This window comes from Bombina bombina, chromosome 2 (genome assembly GCF_027579735.1).
Source record: "Bombina bombina isolate aBomBom1 chromosome 2, aBomBom1.pri, whole genome shotgun sequence".
NCBI classification, from domain to species: domain Eukaryota; kingdom Metazoa; phylum Chordata; class Amphibia; order Anura; family Bombinatoridae; genus Bombina; species Bombina bombina.
Window position 1 is genome coordinate 1,040,979,268 of NC_069500.1, and position 18,028 is coordinate 1,040,997,295.

Here is an 18,028-nt window from a genome sequence, read left to right on the forward strand (position 1 = left end):
GGAGCTCACCGCTACTCTAATAAATTTTTTAACCCCTAAAGCTAATTCTAACCCTAACACTAACACCCCCCTAAGTTAATATAAATTATTCTAACGAAATTAATTAACTCTTATTAAATAAATTATTCCTATTTAAATCTAAATACTTACCTGTAAAATAAACCCTAATATAGCTACAATATAAATTATAATTATATTGTAGCTATTTTAGGATTAATATTTATTTTACAGGCAACTTTGTATTTATTTTAACCAGGTACAATAGCTATTAAATAGTTAATAAACTATTTAATAGTTACCTAGTTAAAATAATTACAAAAATTACCTGTAAAATAAATCCTAACCTAAGTTACAATTAAACCTAACACTACACTATCACTAAATTAATTAAACTACCTACAATTATCTACAATTAAACCTAACACTACACTATCAATAAATTAATTAAATACAATACCTACAAATAAATACAATGAAATAAACTAACTAAAGTACCAAAAATAAAAAAGAACTAAGATACAAAAATAAAAAAATATTTACAAATATTAGAAAAATATTACAACAATTTTAAACTAATTACGCCTACTCTAAGCCCCTAATAAAATAACAAAGCCCCCCAAAATAAAAAAAATGCCCTACCCTATTCTAAATTAATAAAGTTCAAAGCTCTTTTACCTTACCAGCCCTGAAAAGGGCCATTTGCGGGGCATGCCCCAAAGAATTCAGCTCTATTGCATGTAAAAAAAAACATACAATACCCCCCCCAACATTACAACCCACCACCCACATACCCCTAATCTAACCCAAACCCCCCTTAAATAAACCTAACACTAAGCCCCTGAAGATCTCCCTACCTTGTTTTCACCTCACCGGGTCCCGATCTGTCCAGAAGAGGGTCAGAAGTCTTGATCCAAGCCCAAGCGGGGGGCTGAAGAGTGACGTCCATCCTCGGGCTGAAGTCTGGATCCAAGCGGCGGCTGAAGAAATCCATCATCGGGCTGAAGTCGGAAGTCCATCATCGGGATGAAGTCTTCTATCAAGCCGCATCTTCAATCTTCTTTCTTCCGGAGCGGAGCCATCTTATTCCCAGCCGACGCGGATCCAACCTCTTCAAGCGACGCCTACTAGCCGAATGACAGTTCCTTTAAATGACATCATCCAAGATGGCGTCCCTCGAATTCCGATTGGCTGATAGGATTCTATCAGCCAATCGGAATTAAGGTAGGAAAAATCCAATCAGCCAATCAGATTGAGCTCGCATTCTATTGGCTGTTCCGATCAGCATTACCCAACTTATACTATATCTTGATAATCTTGATAATCTTCGGCATTCATTTTTCCCTCAATGATGACAATCGGCCTGAATCAGCAAAGCAGCCCCAAATCCTGAAGCTCCCTCCACCGTACTCAACTGTTGTGATGATTTTTTCATGTTGGTATGTTTTGCTCATTTTAAGTCATACATAGTGCTGCGTGTTCTTCACAAACAACTCAACCTTAGTTTTATTAGTCAAGAAAACATTTTTCCAGTAGTGTTGTGGAGTGTCAAGGTGGACTTTGGCAAACTTCAGGTGCACAGCAATGTTTTTTGGGAAAGCAGTGGCTCTCTTTGTGTTGTCCTGCCATGGACACCATGCCTGTTTAATTTTTCCATATAGGAGACTCATGAACAGAGATGTTAATCAGTTCCAATAACTTCTTCAAGTTTTTAGTAGTCACTTTAGGATTCTTTTTTTACCTCATCGAGAATTGTGTGATGTATCTTTTGAGTCATCTTGGCGGTATGGCCACTTCTAGGGAGAGTAGCCACAGTACTAAATCATCTCAATTTATAGACAATTTGTTTAATAGCACTTTGATGAGAAAACTTTGTAACCCTTTCCAGCTTTTTGCAAAGCAACAATACTTGATTACAGGTTTTCTGAGAGCTCTTTTTTTTGCAAGACATTGTTCATATCAACAGATGCATTTTGTGAATAGCAAACTCAACATGTTTGAGTGCTTTTTTATAAGTCAAAGTAGCTCTAATTCACACCTCCAATCTCGTTTCATTATTTGGACATCAGGTTTGCCAGTATTCAAATCTAATTAGCTTTTGTTGAAGTCATTAGCCTAGGGTTTCATATACTTTTTCTAACCTATACTATGAATATTTGAATGATATATTCAATATGTACAAGAAAAATACAATAATGTGTGTGTTATTAGTCAAAGCAGATTGGATCTGTTGATTACTGTAAGCTAGATGAACATCAAACCTGATTTTAAGACACTCATTACTTAAGGGTTCACATATTTTTTCTTGCCACTGTACATACACAGACACATATATATGAGAAAAATCGATGGCATTTCAAGTGTTGTGTACTAAATTAATAATGTAGATTCATACATATAATAATCTTATCTGCGGCCAGATTATACTGGGAAGGAAAAGGTGCTGTACATTAAAGGAAATAGTATTTACAGGAATCCAGTGAACACTGGAAAAGTGTGTACATGAATAGCACTCAACATCACTATAATGCTATATATAGTTGATAAGAAATATTCAGTTCCCCGAAAGAAGGTGTTAAACGTAACTTTTAATAGGTTAAGATAAATCATCACCCATAAAAACAAAATATTTTGGCAATGGTGCACTCTACAATATCAAATAATGTTTATTGTATCCCCTTGTGGAATGGCGAATAAGGATTCCCCAATATTAATGTTATGTGAGTTCCAAGATGTCGTAAGGGTAATGGGAAAATACAGAACAGAAATGGGAAGTAACACTGAATATAAGTGTATTGAGTTATTGCTCCTCAATATATTATAATGCTTATGTATTATTGTTATTTGTTTCTGATCACGTATGTCCCTTTTGGTTCAGAGATCTCTAAAAAATTTCAAAAGTTCTGTAATGTGGTTTCCCATATATAAGACAGAATCAAAGGCGCTTACTTAGTGGTCACCAACTATATGCAGCTGTTCTGCTGGTAATTTTTAGCCAATTAAGCAGCTGTTCTGCTATTAATTATAAGTCAAGTTAGCGGTAATAAAATAGGAAACATATATGACAGAAAGCCATAAATTAGTAGGTGTCTCTGCGGGATAAGCTGCAAAAATGTAGTTAACTCCTGATATAATAGCTGCCCTTACTTAAGATACATTTGGAAGAGTTATATAATGGAAATCAAGTAAAAGTAAGTATTTCGGCTATAATATGAGATTGTTAACTAGAGGTATAATACTCCATAGATTTTTCTTCTCATAGATATACGTGACTCATTTAGCTGCAACAAACTTCAATTACAGGTGACATCATTCGTCTGCCATAACCACTTTTGTAAAGGGGAAAGTTAGTTCGGTATTGGCACCATATTAACACAAAAATATTGCAATTAAAAAGAACTCTAATTTTAACCTATTAAAAGTTAAGTTTTAACCCCTTCTTTCGGGGAACCGAATATTTCCTATCAAATATATAAATAAATATATATATATATATATATATATATATATATATATATATATATATATATATATAGTATCAGCAAATAAAGGATGCACTTGGTAGGATTTTCAGTGTTACCTTTAATGTAACGTTTCGGGGTGTTGTTATTTTGTTTTGTCTGACGAAGGGGGTAACACCCCGAAACGTTACATTAAAAAATAACACTGAAAATACTATCTACACCGTGGAAGCACCCTGGGTTGTTGCTTTTTTAACCCTGAGTGCTGGCCTATTGGTTATATATATATATATATATATATATAAAAATAAATATATATATATATATATATATATATATATATATATATATATACACACACATACAGTCGTATGCAAAAGTTTAGGCACCCCTGACATTTTCCATGATTTTTGGATCAGCAATTTCATTTTGATCTATCAAATAACTGAAGGACACAGTAATATTTCAGTAGTGAAAGGAGGTTTATTGGATTAACAGAAAATGTGCAATATGCATCATAACAAAATTAGAGAGGTGCATAAATTTGGGCACCCTTGTCATTTTGTTGATTTGAATGCCTGTGACTACCTAGCACTGATTCATTGGAACACACAATTGGTTTGTTGAGCCCATTAAGCCTTGAACTTCATAGGCAGGTGCATCCAATCATGAGAAAAGGTATTTAAGGTGGCCAAATTGCAAGTTGTTCTCTTTGACTCTCCTCTGAAGAGTGGCAACATGGGGGCCTCAAAACAACTCTCAAATGACCTGAAAACAAAGATTGTTCAACATTATGGTTTAGGGGAAGCTACAAAAAGCTATTGCAGAGATTTAAGCTGTCAGTGTCCACTGTGAGGAACATAGTGAGGAAATGTTAAGTTCTTGTAAAGGCCAGAAGTAAAATATCAGAGAGTTAAAGGCAAAGGATGGTGAGAATGGTCAAAAACAGCCCACAGACCACCTCCAAAGACCTACAACATCATCTTGCTGCAGATGGTGTCACTGTGCATCGTTCAACAATTCAGCGCATGGGAGAGTGATGTGGAAGAAGACTTTTCTGCACACACGCCACAGTCGCTTGAGGTATGCAAACGCACATTTGGACAAACCAGTTTCATTTTGGAAGAAGGTGCTGTGGACTGATGAAACAAAGATTGAGTTATTTGGTCATAACAAGGGGCCTATGTATGGCGGCAAAAGAACACAGCGTTCCAAGACAAACACTTGCTATCCACAGTAAAATTGTTCGTTCCTGGTAGAGCGCTTCTCTCTTTGTATGCAAATATATATATATATATTAATATTCATATTCCACTGAGAGGATATGCACACCTACAAGTAAGGCAACATATACTAGGGTGCTAAATTGGCAAAACAGATTCAGAAGCTCCATAAGGCATTGGAATTTTTTCATTAAAATGTAACATTTATTTTCATATTCCAATAAAAGCAGTCCCATGACGTTTCAGTACCTAAATGGTACCTTCATCAAATAGATTAGTCACATAGCAATGTTATATCAGCTTGGTGTCCAATAGATTGTTTACCATAGCATGTACCATATGTCTACACATGCTTATGTTATGTTTGAATGTGTATGCAGCATATCCTAATTTACGCGTTTTGTGTACGGACATATAGACTATGCCACTTTGATTTCTCAGAGAGCAAGGAATATTTGTATTCTACTTGTGGCAGTGTATATAAATATATATATTTTTTTTTACGAATAACTAATTTACCTTTATTTAATCATTTTAAATAGCTGATTTTGCCTGAACTATTCCAACCAATACCAAAAGTTTCTTTACTTAAAGGGACACTGAACCCAAATTTTTTCTTTCATGAAATTTTAAGCAACTTTCTAATTTACTCCTATTATGAAATTTTCTTCATTCTCTTGGTATCTTTATTTAAAATTCAAGAATGTAAGTTTAGATGCCGGACCATTTTTGGTGAACAACCTGGGTTGTTCTTGCTGATTGGTGGATAAATTAATCCACCAATAAAAATGTACTTTCCAAAGTACTGAACCAAGAAAAAGCTTAGATGCTCTCTTTCAAATAAAGATAGCAAGAGAACAAAGAAAAAATGATAACAGGAGTAAATTAGAAAGTTGCTTAAAATTTCATGCTCTGTCTGAATCACACAAGAAAAAAAATTGGGTTCAGTGTTCCTTACTTAAGTATTGGCTATAGAAAATCTGTGTAAACATAGCCAGAAGAAATTACTCTTCCAGCTGGGGTTAGGAGAGATAAGTAATAAAATGTGGAGACATGCAACAGCATGTTGGTTGGAACAACTTTCCAGCATCCTCATTACAATAAGAGATTTAAAATTCATCATAGGTTATCCTACACAAGCATGCATGTAATCTCCATTATATGTCTGTGTTCCCTTTTTTATGTTGGGAAAATGACCACTTCTTTCAGGGAAAGGTTGACAAGCCACAGATACACAATTAGAGAGGCCGTCAAAAAATCGCTCATCTGGGGGGCGGAGCAAGCCATAGACCAACATGGCCGCAGTTGTGTGGGGCTCCGGGGACTTCTAAAGGTAATTAAGCTATAGCGCAGGCTAGATGGGCACAAATTCATAGCAAAAGGCTGGCAAGTTAAACACTATCAAAGCCGGTTCAGACCTGAGACCCAGAAGTGCAGATTAGAAGGAAGTAGTGACTTCAGAACATCACGACTGCGAACGGCTTCCTGACAATCGGGCCGCAAGTACAATTATTCCTACCACATGGCAGGCTCAAGTGTGAGTGAGATCAAGCATGAATAGAAAGCGGATAACCCCCTATACAAGTATAAAACAGAGGGATCTTCTCTTGACCAGGACATACCCAGACTGGTAAACCCACAATCCAACCATGGTGACTTACTTGTCAGTCATGGAAGAGTTGCACTGCCTGCTTGACAGGCACCATGCTGCATTCACAGAAATACTGTGTGGGACATTGAACCTGGAGGACGCCCAGACTGCTGAGTATACTATATTTTTTTACCATGTTCCGGGACAGTGGGAATGGTGATGCCCCAGGGTACAGGCACTCATCGACCGTCACCCGGAGACCTCAGAGTGATTTGGCAGATGGGGACTTGCAGTCTAAATGGCGGAGCAGTGAATCACCAACACAGGTTGGACACGGTCTCCAAATCACTTACCTACCACCCTCTGTGATGACCCAGCCGTCTATGGCTCTTAGATTTGTGAAGACCCTCGATAGTACTTATACCTTGCATTCAAGATATTTATGGTTGTCAGCTTTGTATGGCCTACCACCTTCTCAGTATCCCAGATACCACAGTTATGTGCATCCACTGGCTTTGACGTGGGACCCTGGAGGCTGGTCAGTAGTGGATACCCTGGGGAGCGAGTGGTCACTTTGATGATGATAATGACAGCTAATCTAATTGGGATTTCTAATTGAACTGCACTGCTCTTATGGGAATTTTAGAAGAGTGGCTGTAAACTACAATGTGCATTTGAACACCTACCTAATAGGGATTTCTAATTGAACTGCACTGGTCTTATGGGAATTTTAGAAGAGTGGCCGTAAATTACAATGTGCATTTGAAAACCTATCCCACCCTAAGCAGACTATGTTCCATTACGTTGGGCTGCTCCCTATATATGCTATTTATAGTAATAAGACTCCTTGTTTTGTTTTTTTACAGTAGCTCTAGAGGGATTTGTTTTCATAAGTTTTGTTATTCAATTGAGTTGTTTAAATGCCTCTTGTTATTTGTTGAATATTTATAAATAGAAGATTGAAAGTCATGCATTATCTGTACCAGGTTACACTAATATAGTTTCAGTTACTCCGGTCAGTGTTGATCCCAGGGCTGGTGAGTACCTGAGTATTTAATATTTTATATACGTCTTTAGGTTTACAGTATATAACTCTGCTTCTTATATTCCCAACTGACCACTCGCACGTTTATAGCAATGCCTGATATATAGCCTTTATAGAGGTAATTTCTTCTAAAAACGTATCATTATTATTATAAAGAGGGATCTGTGTGTGATATAGTCACTTCTATTTTTTTTAAAGAGGAGGGGAAGCTATATATATTATTTTTAATACTGCTTCTTTTATGATTAATGTGGGGAGGTTGCCAGCGGCTGAGGCAATGCTCTGTACTTTATCTGTTTTAGCAGTATACTTATTTCATAGTAATAACACCTATATCCTCCACAGTAATCCATACCGGTCACTTGTTTGGAGTCCCAGGCTCCTCACCTATATTGCCTCTTTATATCCCCCCCCCACCCACTAATACACTCTGGCATCTGTGTTTATGCTCAGAGTGTTTTTTGCGTTTTTTCTCGTAATATACTGCATATGTAATCATTTTCTCTATATACATTTCTTAAAGGGCCATGATACCCACATTTTTTCTTTCATGATTTAGAAAGAGAATGCATTTTTAAACATCTTTCTAATTAACTTCTATTATCGAATTTGTTTTATTCTCTTGATATTCTTTGCTGAAAAGCATATCTAGATATGCTCAGTAGCTGCTGATTGGTTGCTGCACATAGAAGTCTCATGTGATTGGCTCACCCATGTGCATTGCTTTTTCTTCAAATAAGGATATCTCAAAAATGAAGCAAAATAAATAATAGAAGTAAATTGTAATGTTGTTTAAATTTGTATGTTCTATCTGAATCATGAAAGAAAGATTTTGGGTTCTGTGGCCCTTTAACTCCTAATTAATAACATATTGCCCCTATTGGACCCATAACACATTGTGAAAGCGGTAAACTCATCTAGAATACTACAAAGTTGGTTGAATATTTTATATTACTATGTTCTGGATCAATGGTTTATGTTTTGAATACTCATAACTTAGCAAATGACAGCAGCATATATTACTATATGAGAGGGTTTCTTTAATGAAAACTATTCATTACAGTCCTTCACTTTATGTACGCTCACATACTTAATGAAGAATTCTTTAATTTCCTTACTGCTGCAAAAATATGTTATGTTTGTCTACAGATTGTTTCAATTGCAATCAAATATTGGAAAATAAAAAATGTGAGGCTTACTTTTCAATTTAGGATTATTACTTATGTCATGTAACTGACTGAATTTTATCGGAAATTGTTATACTTTATGTAACAGTCTTATTTTCATATCATTGTTATTTGTGTTATTGTTTGTGCATCTTATGCCTCAATAAAAAGTAAAAATAAAAAAATGGCTCATCTGATCAGCCTGTGGCACGACATTTCCTTTTGTAAAGCATAGTGTGTGTAGCTTAAGGACAATGAAACCATTAGGACACTGTAGAACCCTGAAATCTTAATGTCTTGTTAGACTTTGGTCCTTTTGTGGGGTGAATAGTCCTCTCGTCAGATGGAGTTGGATTCTCAGGATAACCAAGTACCACATATAAAGTGCATTTCCAGTTTATTGTGACAGCAGCAATGGACTTTCTTTGCACCCATAACTGTATTTGTCACAAGACTGATTAATAGTAAATAATGAACGGATGGTATGATCCTTTGATAATTCCTTCCTTTTTTTTATTTTATGTGATCACATAAAAAGAATAGTCGTTGATTATTAATACACCATATATTTCCCTCTGCATCATAGACGTTACTATAGGAGGAAACACAGCTGAGTAAGCTGTTTAAACCATAACATGACCATGGAATCAATATGAACAATGCCTACTTTATAAACATTATTGTTGTAAGATATATATATATATATATATATATTTTTTTTTTTAACACTCATTTTAAATTTTGTTATACGCACACTTCTAAATCCGATAGGGTGATTGATCCCCGAAACGTCACTTTTTTGTGCTAAATAAAGCACCTTTTCTAAAAATCCAGTGAGTGCAAGTTTCATCTATTCTGTATCAAACCGTGCCTGCACCCTGGTAGATGCCTTTTAAGTGAGAGTGCGCTTTCTCTGCTTTATTATATATATATATTTTAACACTCATTTTAAATTTTGTTATATGCACACTTCTAAATCCGATAGACAGAGCTCAAACTCATCGTATAAGCTATAGCATGTGACGTCTTGGCCGTATGTAAAATAGCCATGTGTGGTAGTTGTTTTCTTAGCTGTGTCGGATCCAACAGGTGGCTTTGCTTATCCTTTAATTGATAGACTGTCCAATTGGACCCCAAATGAGAGCTGGAAGGGGCTTGGCCTATATGACCTCACACAAAATGCCGAATTTGGGGTATGCTGCATACACATTGAACATAGCACAAGTGTATAAATATGGTACACACTACGGCTAACAGTCTATTGGACATCAAGCTAATTTAATCTTGCTATGTGACTAATCCATTTGATAAAGGTACCGAAACATCATGGGACTGATTTTATGGATTGTGAAAATTATGTTTTAATATGCAAAATCTCCAGTGAGTGCTGTCTTATGTAGCTGATATATCTATCTATTATAAAATGTATACTAGTAACAGCATACAATTTCAGTTTTAAAATAATAATTTAATATTTATCAAAAATAATTTGTATTAATATGTATAGTTTAAGTAACGTAACAATATAAAGATTTTTTAAAGAACTATTACTTTATGCGTTAAAAATGTGTTGCCTGATTTACACAGTTCATGAACAAAAATATCTTTCAATACAAGTAAAAAGAAAACAGAAAATATTTTGTTTGCCTCTTTAAATATATGTACACATAAAAAATAAGGTCTCCAGGGACACTGTACCCAAAATTTTTCTTTCGTGATTCAGATTGAGCATGAAATTTTAAGCAACTTTCTAATTTACTCCTATTATCAAATTTTCTTCATTCTTTTGGTATCTTTATTTGAAATGCAAGAATTTAAGTTTAGATGCCGGCCCATTTTTGGTGAACAACCTGGGTTGTCCTTGCTGATTTGTGGATAAATTCATCCACCAATAAAAAAGTGCTGTCCAGAGTACTGAAACCAAAAAAAGCTTAGATACCTTCTTTTTCAAATAATGATAGCAACAGAACGAAGAAAAATTGATAATAGGAGTAAATTAGAAAATTGCTTAAAATTGCATGCTCTTTCTGAATTACAAAAGAAAAAATTTGGGTTCAGTGTCCCTTTAAACACATCTAGACCTAAACACAACAATATAAATATAGTAACTGGAGGGTTGTTAAACAGTGTCAGTTTAGAAATGTAAAACTAATGCAAAGTATAAAAATTATTTTATGTTCAGTTCCTTGCTGCTCCCCCTTTTATCAGTTAAACAGACTACCTAGGTTCTGAGATTGGTACCTCGAGCATATGCCCACAGCCAATCACATTAAACAAAGTTAAAAAGAGTCCTTTGTAAGAGCTCTTTATAATGCAGAGTTCGCTCGTAATATATGCGTCATGTGTATAGGCACACATGAATACAATTAATATCTGTGTGTCAACTAAAATAACTGAAATTCACATCCTGGACACAGATGAATTTACTATAAATAATATATCAGACATTATATGGTTTAGAAATCAAATCTACCTTTCAAATACAATGCACTTATAGAAAGGGCTCTGTGCTGTCACAAACAGTGGAAGATATGTCCAGTGGTTTACTTTGAAGATGATTATTATTTACTACTATTATTTTTAGCAAAAACAACAAAAATAATACACTTTTTATAGTAAACTAAACTCAAACATAACACATTTGTTTTGACTGGTCGGTTCCGGGGGTCACTGCTGGTCAAAAACATTCAGAGTTTAATCAGAATTAGCTGATGGGAATTCGGAATTACCTTTTGCTTTTGTCTTTCTAAAACATGCATATGGGCTTGAGTCATGTGCTCGTGATATTGATGCTGCAGGCGATCCATTTCTTGTGTAACTGTCTGCCAGAGTTCTAACGCGTTTTCTTTTTCCTGGTAAAACAAATTAAATCTGCTTCAGAAACCAATGAAATTATTACATTTTATTAATGTAAACACCATCAAATACCTCTCATTATTGGTTCCAATTTAACTGAAATATGCAAACTATTGCAATTTCCTTCCAAAAAATAAAATCTATATTAACAACTGTGATTTTTAAAATATGTTATTTTAGAAAGATGATAACTTTTACAAACAGCATATATATAAAAAAATGGGTACCCATTTCAAAATTAGTTAAAAAAAAAAAGCATGAAATGGCTGATAAATAGAGAAATATGTTACTAACAGGCAGGGGGCACTGTTGTTTTACTAATTCACATTTTACACTTCAGCATATATAAAAACGGAACAGTTCTTTCTTTTTTTTCTTTTTTTTTTTTTTGTACCTTGTGTACTCCAGATATAAAATTCCTATTCTAACACCATGTATGAAGAACTAATTTAATAGGTCACAGATGTTTGGTGAGTTAGTGTACATCTGCGTAGTTTAAGAAAGCTGTGCCAGCAGAGCTAAAAAAGCTCTTACCAAAGTCATAAAAGGTCTGTTTCCTAGATTTTTTGTTCATAATCCCATTCTGTTATGTTTTTAATGGGAAAGAGAAAGATATATAGATCTGAAAACGTCACAGCAGCAAAAAAAAAAAAAAAAAATCAAACATTTAACCGGAAAAATATAGAAACCACATTGAAAACTGCATAGAAAAGGAATTCCATTTTTTTTTCTTACTTGGTTGGCAAGTTTCACTTGCTCCTGTAGGTTTTTAATCAATTCTTTTTCTGTAAATACATCATTGGACAAACCAGTACCGGTAGGAAGAGATTCCAGCTGCTTCTCTAGTGCGTCTTTTAACTGTTCATGAAGCCTAAGAGAAAAATTCTCATTACATTCAGGAGGCTTTAATATTTAAAGTAATCATCTGTATAAATCGACACTATCTGCACTATAAGGTTTAACCTCAAAGCATCACTGGAAGGTCACAAATGCAATACACTTAAATAGTGGTTTTATATATAAACACAGCTTATAAACAGAAGTTAGCTATAGCAGCAGAGAGGTGCTCTATTTTTTATTTATTTTCATTTAAAAACATTCAAATAACATTCATTTTTGACATTTACTTATTATAGTTTACTTTAAGGAACACTTTACGAAAAGGAAGTTGGTTTCTTATTCAACTTTCAAGCTGTTTCTTATTCAGGATATTTTGTTTCTTATTCATGGAAGTTGGCTTCATATTCAATTTTTTTTTGTCAGACTGCTTTCAATTGACTTTAAAATAAAAATATAGCTTTTATTTACATAACAATATGATCCATATAATGTAGTTACACAGAGGTGAATTCCCTTTATAAAACAATTGTATATGCAAACTGGAAACACTGGCATCAATACAAATATTACAATTTTGAATAAGTAACTGATATTCCCACTAATTTCACTATAAATATACACAGGGTAGATCCCCCTCCATGACATGCAATTGTTTTTAGCCTGGCCCAATGGTGTTTTGGGCACAGAAATTGATGTTAACCCTGGCATAAATGCTGTAATTCCCATTTTGAATAAGTAACTGATATTTTCAAAGGGTTAATGACCTTTGGGCCACTGATTGTACTGTTAATATATGTAGGGTAGCTCCCCCTCCATGACATGCAATTGCTTTTAGCCTGACCCAATGGGGTTTTTGGCACAGAAATTGATAACAACCCATGCATAGGTGCTGTAATTCCCATTGCTGAATAAGTAACTGATATTTCCAAAGAGTTAATCACCATTAGGCCACATATTTTACTGTTTAATATATGTAGGGTAGATCCCCTTACATGACAATGAATTGTTTTTAGCCTGGCCTAATGGTGTTTTGGGCACAGAAATTGATGCCAACCCTGGCATAAATGCTGTAATTCCCATTTTGAATAAGTAACTGATATTTTCAAAAGGTAAATGACCATTGGGTCACTGATTTTACTGTTAATATATATAGGGTAGATCCCCTCCATGACATGCAATTGTTTTTAGCCTGACCCATTGGGGTTTTTGGCACAGGAATTGATGCCAACAATGGCATAATAATTCCCTTTGTTAAATAAGTAACTGATATTTTCAATGGGTTAATGACCATTGGGCCACTGATTTTATTAATAATATACGTAGGGAAGATCCCCCTCCATGACATTAAATAAATTTTAGCCTGGCCCAATTGTGTTTTTGGCACAGAAATTGATGCCAAATCTTGCATAGGTGCTGTAATTCCCATTTTTTAATAAGTAACTAACATCTAGATTACGAGTTTGGTGTTATAAGTGAAAAAGCAGCGTTATGCTTCATAACCACACCAACCAACAAAAGAAGGCACCCGGTCTCCAACATTCCCAGGAAACTTGAAACAGGACCAGTATGTCAGGTAAAAGCAAAAGTATTTTTATTTGACATCCACAAACATGCTAAGTCAGGCTAGGTCAAACATGTTTCGTATTATACTGTCTAAACTTTATCAATGACCACCTGCAAACTCATGACTAAACAGTTAGAGGATATATACCTACACAGCACCTCCCTAAAGTCTAACAACCTATGCTAACAGCAAACCTCTTGATTAGTATTTGACACACCTGTGTTTAACACACCTTGGGATTGCAAAAAACTGAATTTATGCTTACCTGATAAATTACTTTCTCCAACGGTGTGTCCGGTCCACGGCGTCATCCTTACTTGTGGGATATTCTCTTCCCCAACAGGAAATGGCAAAGAGTCCCAGCAAAGCTGGTCACATGATCCCTCCTAGGCTCCGCCCACCCCAGTCATTCGACCGACGGACAGGAGGAAATATATATAGGAGAAATCATATGATACCGTGGTGACTGTAGTTAGAGAAAATAATTCATCAGACCTGATTAAAAAAACCAGGGCGGGCCGTGGACCGGACACACCGTTGGAGAAAGTAATTTATCAGGTAAGCATAAATTCTGTTTTCTCCAACATTGGTGTGTCCGGTCCACGGCGTCATCCTTACTTGTGGGAACCAATACCAAAGCTTTAGGACACGGATGAAGGGAGGGAGCAAATCAGGTCACCTAAACGGAAGGCACCACAGCTTGCAAAACCTTTCTCCCAAAAATAGCCTCCAAAGAAGCAAAAGTATCAAATTTGTAAAATTTGGCAAAAGTGTGCAGTGAAGACCAAGTCGCTGCCTTACATATCTGGTCAACAGAAGCCTCGTTCTTGAAGGCCCATGTGGAAGCCACAGCCCTAGTGGAGTGAGCTGTGATTCTTTCAGGAGGCTGCCGTCCGGCAGTCTCATAAGCCAAACGGATAATGCTTTTAAGCCAAAAGGAAAGAGAGGTAGAAGTCGCTTTTTGACCTCTCCTTTTACCAGAATAAACAACAAACAAGGATGATGTTTGTCTGAAATCTTTAGTAGCCTCTAAATAGAATTTTAGAGAACGGACAACGTCCAAATTGAAACTGGATTCGGACACAAAGAAGGTACAACTATCTCCTGGTTAATATTTTTGTTAGAAACAACTTTAGGAAGAAAACCAGGCTTAGTACGCAAAACCACCTTATCTGCATGGAACACCAGATAAGGAGGAGAACACTGCAGAGCAGATAACTCTGAAACTCTTCTAGCAGAAGAGATTGCAACCAAAAAGAAAACTTTCCAAGATAGTAACTTAATATCTACGGAATGTAAGGGTTCAAACGGAACCCCTTGAAGAATTGAAAGAACTAGATTTAAACTCCAGGGAGGAGTCAAAGGTCTGTAAACAGGCTTGATCCTAACCAGAGCCTGAACAAATGCTTGAACATCTGGCATAGCTGCCAGTCGTTTGTGTAGTAAGACAGATAAAGCAGAAATCTGTCCCTTTAGAGAACTTGCAGAAAATCCTTTCTCCAAACCTTCTTGTAGAAAGGATAGAATCTTAGGAATTTTTATCTTGTTCCATGGCAATCCTTTGGATTCACACCAACAGATATATTTTTTCCATATTTTATGGTAAATTTTTCTAGTTACAGGCTTTCTAGCCTGAATCAGAGTATTTATTACAGAATCTGAAAACCCACGCTTTGATAAAATCAAGCGTTCAATCTCCAAGCCGTCAGTTGGAGGGAAACCAGATTCGGATGTTCGAATGGACCCTGAACAAGAGGTCCTGTCTCAAAGGTAGCTTCCATGGTGGAGCCGATGACATATTCACCAGGTCTGCATACCAAGTCCTGCGTGGCCACGCAGGAGCTATCAAGATCACCGAGGCCCTCTCCTGATTGATCCTGGCTACCAGCCTGGGAATGAGAGGAAACGGTGGGAATACATAAGCTAGGTTGAAGGTCCAAGGTGCTACTAGTGCATCTACTAGAGTCGCCTTGGGATCCCTGGATCTGGACCCGTAGCAAGGAACCTTGAAGTTCTGACGAGACGCCATCAGATCCATGTCTGGAATGCCCCATAATTGAGTTATTTGGGCAAAGATTTCCGGATGGAGTTCCCACTCCCCCGGATGGAATGTCTGACGACTCAGAAAATCTGCTTCCCAATTTTCCACTCCTGGGATGTGGATCGCAGACAAGTGGCAGGAGTGATCCTCCGCCCATTGAATTATCTTGGTCACTTCCTTTCATCGCCAGGGAACTCCTTGTTCCCCCCTGATGATTGATATATGCAACAGTCATCATGTTGTCTGATTGAAACCTTATGAATTTGGCCTTTGCTAGTTGAGGCCAAGCTTTGACAGCATTGAATATCGCTCTCAGTTCCAGAATGTTTATCGGGAGAAGAGACTCTTCCCGAGACCATAAACTCTGAGCTTTCAGGGATTCCCAGACCGCGCCCCAGCCCACTAGACTGGCGTCGGTCGTGACAATGACCCACTCTGGTCTGCGGAAGCTCATTCCCTGTGACAGATTGTCCAGGGTCAGCCACCAACGGAGTGAATCTCTGGTCTTTTGATCTACTTGAATCATCGGAGACAAGTCTGTATAATCCCCATTCCACTGTTTGAGCATGCACAGTTGTAATGGTCTTAGATGAATTCGTGCAAAAGGAACTATGTCCATTGTTGCAACCATCAAACCTATTACCTCCATGCACTGCGCTATGGAAGGACGAGGAACAGAGTGAAGTACTTGACAAGAGCTTAGAAGTTTTGATTTTCTGACCTCTGTCAGAAAAATCCTCATTTCTAAGGAATCTATTATTGTTCCCAAGAAGGGAACTCTTGTTGACGCGGACAGAGAACTTTTTTCTTTGTTCACCTTCCATCCGTGAGATCTGAGAAAGGCTAGGACGATGTCCGTATGAGCCTTTGCTTTTGACAGGGACGACACTTGAATTAGGATGTCGTCCAAGTAAGGTACTACTGCAATGCCCCTTGGTCTTAGAACCGCTAGAAGGGACCCTAGTACCTTTGTGAAAATTCTCGGAGCAGTGGCTAATCCGAATGGAAGTGCCACAAACTGGTAATGCTTGTCCAGAAAAGCGAACCTTAGGAACTGATGATGTTCCTTGTGAATAGGAATATGTAGGTACGCATCCTTTAAATCCACGGTGGTCATAAATTGACTTTCCTGGATGGTGGGAAGGATCGTTCGAATGGTTTCCATTTTGAACGGTGGAACCCTGAGAAATTTGTTTAGGATCTTCAGATCCAAAATTGGTCTGAATGTTCCCTCTTTTTTGGGAACTACGAACAGATTTGAGTAAAATCCCATTCCTTGTTCTTTTATTGGAACTGGATGTATCACTCCCATCTTTAACAGGTCTTCTACGCAATGTAAGAATGCCTGTCTCTTTATTTGGTTTGCGGATAATTGAGACCTGTGGAACCTTCCCCTTGGGGGTAGTTCCTTGAATTCCAGAAGATAACCTTGAGAAACTATTTCTATTGCCCAAGGATCCTGAACATCTCTTGCCCAAGCCTGAGCAAAGAGAGAGAGTCTGCCCCCTACTAGATCCGGTTCCGGATCGGGGGCTATCCCTTCATGCTGTTTTGGTAGCAGTGGTAGGTTTCTTGGCCTGCTTACCCTTGTTCCAGCCTTGCATTGGTTTCCAGGCTGGTTTGGGTTGTGAAGTATTACCCTCTTGCTTAGAGGATGCAAAATTAGAGGCTGGTCCGTTTCTGCGAAAGGGACGAAAATTAGGCTTATTTTTAGCCTTAAAAGACCTATCCTGTGGGAGGGCGTGGCCCTTTCCTCCAGTGATGTCTGAAATAATCTCTTTCAAATCTGGTCCAAATAATGTTTTACCTTTGAAAGGAATGTTAAGCAATTTTGTCTTGGATGACACATCCGCTGACCAAGACTTTAGCCAAAGCGCTCTGCGCGCCACTATAGCAAACCCTGAATTTTTCACTGCTAATCTAGCTAATTGCAAAGCGGCATCTAAAACAAAAGAGTTAGCCAATTTAAGTGCTTGAACTCTGTCCATAAACTCCTCATACGAAGATTCTCTACTGAGCGACTTTTCTAGTTCCTCGAACCAGAAGCACGCTGCCGTAGTGACAGGAACAATGCATGAAATTGGTTGTAGAAGGAACCCTTGCTGTACAAAAATCTTTTTAAGCAAACCCTCTAATTTTTTTATCCATAGGATCTTTAAAAGCACAACTGTCTTCGATAGGAATAGTAGTGCGTTTGTTTAGAGTAGAAACCGCCCCCTCGACCTTGGGGACTGTCTGCCACAA

At 37.0% G+C, this 18,028-nt stretch overlaps 1 protein-coding gene across 1 annotated transcript in view; it reads right to left on the bottom strand.

The window, feature by feature from the left end:
• SCLT1 (sodium channel and clathrin linker 1) overlaps window positions 1-18,028 on the bottom strand; it is a 555,483-nt gene that overhangs the window by 366,506 nt on the left and 170,949 nt on the right. The window contains 2 exon segments of the mRNA XM_053703662.1: window positions 11,213-11,335; window positions 12,075-12,210. Of these exon segments, the coding sequence (XP_053559637.1) occupies window positions 11,213-11,335; window positions 12,075-12,210 (259 nt within the window).